Here is a 6000-nt window from a genome sequence, read left to right as displayed (position 1 = left end):
TGTCAGGCGCTTATTAAACTCTACTATCACAGAAAGGCTTTTGACTTTACCCCATGAGACTGGGGTTTGACTTGCATAAAATCAAAAGTTGATACTTACTTATTTTTAGAAATAGTTATTTGTTATCTTTCTTTTAATTTTATTTATTTTTTTAATTTGTATTATTATATTTTGTTTTCCTTTCTGAAAGAACTTCTCCCATGTGACTCATTGAAGTGATCCAGGAGAGCCTAAATCCCAGGTGCAAATAGCACTGTTGCGTACAGATACCTGGGTGCTCGTCTCTACCATACAATATGCTTGTGCTGGAACACACAGCTGTCATTCTGGAAATGTAGCAAAAATGCGAGGGAGATGCAACACAGACTTAATCATAGGGACTTTTGTAACTGAGCTGGTTACTGGGAAGGGGGAGATGGCGGCAGGCGAGGGCAGGGGATGGGGTGGAGGGAAAAGCAGGGAACGGCGGATTCCAGCTGGAGGTCTGCAGCTTCAGTGAAATCAGGGAGTTTTGCAGCTGCAGTTTTGCTGGCTGAAGGCAGGCACTGGTGTCCTGGGCATTGTACTGGTTAGGAACTATGGGAGGAAAACAACTACTTGAACTAGAATAGACTCAAGAAGGTAGCCTAAGTGGACGAAAGCATATATACTGCGTTGTATACTCAACAGTTTGCAATGAGTGGAAGCAAAGCCTGGGGAACTGCGAGCTTGATGAGATGATTAACAGCAGGTGTGGAGTGGAGCCCAAGCTGCAACCTCTGGGGCTGAAAAATGAAGTCGACACGGTCGTGCCAGAATCTACAGTTCCGCAAATGGTGGTGGTGTGGCTTGAAATGATCCATAATTGAACATCCCTTGGCTGCATTTGTGGTGTTGGTGCCTTTTGGAGGATTTCACATGCAAATATTGGACAAATAACAGAATGTTAGGAAGTCTGTGCTTCTCTTTTTTTGAGGTGAGTGAAACGCCAATATTATTTTATTTACATGTCTTTATTATTTATATTGGAGACATCATGGAGTGACTGCATATGTGCAGTCTATGGTGGAGCAAGGAGCCAGGTGAGAGAAGCCACATACACACAAGGCAACACAAAGCAAAAAAAAACTAGAGTCACAGTTGAGCCATGATACAAAGCACAGTGTAGCTGAAGTTACTGTCACTCCTATTGCTTTCATTTCAAAGAAGCTAATGCTAAGGCATGTTAGCTAACGCATCTGCTAAAAGCTTAGCTGGGTTCCGACAAACCTTTTGTAAGGGTATTGCTAAAATATTTTTTCAGGCTTCAGGACCAGCTTTGACCTAGCAAGAGATTTCAAATCATTTGGGATTAACCACAGGCTTAGTTATGTTTTATAGAATTAAACTATTTGTTGGATAGCCCAAGAGCTACTCTGTTAAAATATGATGAAGATATAATACTTATTGGCGTTCATACACTGGATGTTTTAACTCATCAAACACAGCACAGGTGCAACTAATCTCATTAATTGTAGCTGCTTTTCGGTGTACCGATTAAGGCTCTAGCTGCTGCCTCATGGCTAACCACCAAATCTAAATTGAGGGGAGCTTGTGTTAATAATTATTAGTTATATCCATGCTTCTTCTGATATGACAAATCAGACTGTCTTCTGTGGGAAACTTGACTGTCTTGAAATGTTTTTTTCCCCCCTCTCTCTATCATTTTGAGCTGAAAAGCAAGTGTTGAACTGTCTTGGTAACTTAAGTGAGATATAAGAGGTAGAGGTGTTATGTATGACACAGAAGCTCTGAAGTGTGTGTCAAGTACACCTGACAGTTTCCACTTAAGCTTTATATTGAGCTTTTTTTTTTTTTTTTTTTTTTTTTTTTTTTTTTTTCCCCCCCTCTCAGAGAAAATCAGAAAATGTCCAAGAAATAACGATTGATAACAAACAAGGACGTGACTGTTTTGGCCCTTGCAATTCAAAACTCGTGGTTTCTGTAAAGCAGTGAAGGGCATTTTACTCCATTTCCTGTTATGTACTATTTTTCCCTTTTTTAATATTTGATTACTGCTTTTGTGACTTGTTGCTCACATATAACAACAAATTTATTTTTTCAGACAGTACAATGTGATGCAAAATCACTGTCATTAAAATTTCTTTTTTTTTTTTTTTTTTTTAACTTTATTTACACTTCATCAGTTGGCACTACATGGCAAGGGAGGTAGGCTGCAATGTCAAAAACAAAAAAGCCCATACACAGTGAAGAAACCTTTGTTTCTAAATGAAAATCAATAAAAGCGTCGCCTTCTATCCCCACTCTACACATGCACTCTAAAGCTCCAGTCACATATCGTAAAGACTTGCACACACCAGCCATGCAACTAATCTAGCAGTCACAGGTGATTAAATGTAATGCCTTATGAATCGTGATAATAACTAAAGTTTATGAAAAAGTGTGAAGAGATGTAACTATCCTCGCTGAGTTAAGCAGTTTCAAAAGGGCTGCAAAATGTCACTCATATTTGTACAATGGCAGAGCACATGACTGTTCATGATTTGCTGCTCTTAATTGTTTTTGAGTCGGTGTCACTAGTCAATACTGCAAGAGCAAGAAAACTACTATTTTATGCATAAGTCAGGATTAGAAAATGTCTTCGGACAAGAGCGGTGTTTGTTACGCACTCTGCATTGTGAATAGTTCATTTTCAAGGTGGGCTGACTTAACATACGAAAAATACTGGGAGAACTATAGTGTAAGCAGTTTACCAGTCTACTAAGAAACAGATTAGAAGAAGAGGAAAGCACTACATAAGGCAGGGGAAGCACCACGAGCCCTTGCAAAAGAATAATCTAAATGTGATAAAATGAAGTGACATTTGGTTAGACTTTTAGATAAGTATTTATGTTAATTCTTTTTTAAAAATACGGTCTGCACATGTGGAAAATGGTAAGGTTAGCAAGCCTCAAGCCTGGACCACATGTGACTGTGAACTTAGCAAGCTTTTACTGCAGCAAGGTCTAAACACAGGAGAATCGCCGCAAGTTGTAGCTGTAGCTTAAAAGCTGAGCCTGCTATACCTTCTGACTGTAAGACAGTGTCTCAGCTGAGGTCGCTGGCTTCCCCAATCGTTTTAAGAGGTTGACCTCTGCCAAAATGCTGTCTTTCCTCTGTTTATGTTGGTAGCAATAAATAATGCTCCAGAGTTAATTTTGGCGATAGAAAAACTGGCTTAGTCATTTTAAGATGATTCCCTTGACATCCCATCTCAAGATTCATGAATGAAAATGGCTTCTTTGAGTACTGACAGGAGTCCCCTTTGCACACATGCCCACTTTATGCTAATTACATTCAGTTTGGGCAATAATCTGGCAGTTTATTGCATGCAGTATAAATGCTTTTTTTTCACCCCACTCTGTAATGGTGTAGGAAACTATTTCTGTATACTGTGGGCCTTAAACAGTCCTGGAGTTCATTGGGTATGACTGGAAATCTGAGAGTCCTGTGACTCTAATGAGCCTTATTGTACTTATGTATACTCATCTTAGCCCGCATAGTTACTCTGTCATTGTAGTGAGACCATTTAGATCATAGTCTCAAGGATAATCACAGCTTTATGAAACTTTACAATCAATGGTTAAATTTAGCAGAAAATCTGTGTAACAAATGATGCCAACCCAAAAAACTACTGCAACAAGTTATGAGACATAATGAAATAATAACATTAAGCAAGGGCCACTTTTTAAAAAATCAAACCTTGTTCTCCTTTCATGTATTTTACAGAATGAAAAACCAAGCGGATAATTATAAAGACGACATGCTCAAAAGACTCCACAACCCATCAAAGAAGGTAAGATTTTGTGAACTAGACCTCAGCTTACCCAAAGATGACAAACTGAATCATTGGTAGTTTACTACACAGTTCTTTTTATTTTATGTACATATTATGTTCTTATTTGTTTTTGTTTTTTTCCTTCTCCTTCCACTCAAATTCTTGGCCAAATCTGCCCAAATTTGGCCATAGTTTCAGGGTTTGTAGCTATATTCAATGTTTGAATTATTTTTGTTTCCTTATGGTTTTACTGCATTACCTATTGTGTGAATCATCCTGCCAAACAGTCACATCCCAATGTGAAGTCCATGCATGTGATTAAAATTGGCCTGAATCATTGTCTCTACTTGCACATCATGTACTGTGACTAGTGTGCCCTTGCTATGAAAATTAAATTTATCCAATTTCAGTCAGGAGTTCAGTGCGACTCATGTGAAGCACAATAGAGATTCATTAGAACATTGAGGAGTAGGTTACTTAATTATCTTTGGGGGAACAGGTGAGCTCAGATGGCTTCTTCTTAAGTATGCGTATGACACACAGTGGCTTCATCTCGTTTTCCCTGTCTCACCCCCGTCAGATCAATATTGCAGACTTACAGCCAAGCGGACCTACTAGAATTTGTAGTATATGTGATATAGGTCATACAGCAGTTGATTTGTTTTGTAGTTGTTTTTCATTGTGAGAGCGACTTGTGGTTTGCATTGATGGACGCTGTTTGCTTGTTTGGAGCACTTTTGGACTTTATTTGGACTTTTTGGTTTATTTCCTGTTTTATTTTGAAGTAGCTTTCATGTGTCTTTTGTTGTTTTTACTTCCTGTATTTGTCCTGTTTCCCTGAAGTTTGTCTGCCCTGCCCTAATGTGTTTCACCTGTGTTCAGTCAACCTTGTCGTGTGTGTGTGTGTGTGTGTGTGTGTGTGTGTGTGTGTGTGTGTGTGTGTGTGTGTGTGTGTGTGTGTGTGTGTGTGTGTGTGTGTGTGTGTGTGTGTGTGTGTGTGTGTGTGTGTGTGTGTGTGGTCTGTTATCCCACTTTGTTCCTGTGTTGTTGACTTTCCCCATTGTTTCCTTGGTTTTCGGTTAGTTATTGTTTTTATGTTTTGCCTGCCTGTTTTTGGATTATCTCCTGCCTGAACTGGATGTTTTTTTTTTTTTTTTTTGTTCCTATTTTGATCCATGTTTAAATTTTTAAATGGAAAAAAATAGATTCTTGAACAGCATCTGGTGATCTGTGTCTGCATTTGGGTCCAGGTATTTTTAAAATGTAACATAGGGATGGATTGAACTTCTGAATTTAACCCAAATATCACCCTGTCTCTCCACATTTCCTGCAACTATCCACTTCATTCAAAACTTAAGTTAGCAATGCAGTGGCAGGAACACTTCATTCAAATATAACCTTACTGCTGAGAGCCTGTAGTTTCACCATATTTTGGAAATGAAGCTCAGAAAATGTAATCCAAGCAATCCAAAAGTTATGCCAGGCTAAAGGATAATTTCCAACAAACACTTTTAAAAAAAATTTCTTATGTATGGAAAGGGGAAAATTAGTGGCTTTTGTGTTAAGTTTATGCGCTCAGCATCATGTCGTGGTCAGAAATTACTGCAGCTCTACAACACCAAGACATGAAGTTAAATGAGCTCAGTGCAAAGACTGGACATTAACCGTTATCCCAGTAAAAATTCAGTAAATGGTTTCAACTAGGCACAATGCCGTAACTGTATGTAAGAACTAATTTCTAATTTGTTTTATTCTTGCAGCTTACATCATGTGTTGTGGTACTATGGATAGATGGACACTGAGAAACTGAAGGTCAAAAATCGTTAAACACATGACTCGCTATCACCAGGTGAGCAGCTCTGGAGAGAGGGCATCAGTTTCACCTGTACCTTAAGTTCTGTTAGTAAGTTATAGGGGCAGACAGCCTGTTTACGACAACCAGCACCGGTTACAAAATGTATCTTCAAGGCAATCTGCAGCTGCTTATTTCTGAAGAGATCACCATTGTCAAGCTTATAGCCCCATTACCATTCTGTTCAAAATGAATGCATTTTATTAAGTGTTGCTGTATATTGGGTAAACTTGGCCATTTCAATAAAGGGTTTTAGCATTTGTAAAAGTGTTCTTGGGTTTGTTTTTCCTCATGAGGATTATAATATTCAGTTTTTACAGAATCCGTTTGATAATTGTTGGTCTATTTTAAT

General features: G+C 38.5%; 1 protein-coding gene across 3 annotated transcripts in view; it reads left to right on the top strand.

Annotated features, from left to right (window-relative positions):
* Nucleotides 1–396: 396 nt before the first annotated feature.
* Nucleotides 397–6000, top strand: part of cntnap2a (contactin associated protein 2a) — a 338398-nt gene continuing 332794 nt past the window's right edge. The window contains exons 1-3 of one of the 3 annotated variants that reach the window (XM_071485431.1): nucleotides 397–955; nucleotides 3748–3814; nucleotides 5557–5645. In XM_071485431.1, coding sequence (XP_071341532.1) covers nucleotides 5628–5645 — 18 coding nt within the window. In that variant the 5' untranslated portion in view covers nucleotides 397–955; nucleotides 3748–3814; nucleotides 5557–5627. The remainder of the gene's footprint in view (nucleotides 956–3747; nucleotides 3815–5556; nucleotides 5646–6000) is intronic. The other 2 variants (XM_071485429.1, XM_071485430.1) reach the window with 2 other exon arrangements.

This window comes from Trachinotus anak, unplaced genomic scaffold (genome assembly GCF_046630095.1).
Source record: "Trachinotus anak isolate AG129_WGS33_773 ecotype Australia unplaced genomic scaffold, CSIRO_AGI_Tana_v1 ptg000009l, whole genome shotgun sequence".
NCBI classification, from domain to species: Eukaryota; Metazoa; Chordata; class Actinopteri; order Carangiformes; family Carangidae; genus Trachinotus; species Trachinotus anak.
This window is presented reverse-complemented; position numbering and strand designations above follow the sequence as displayed.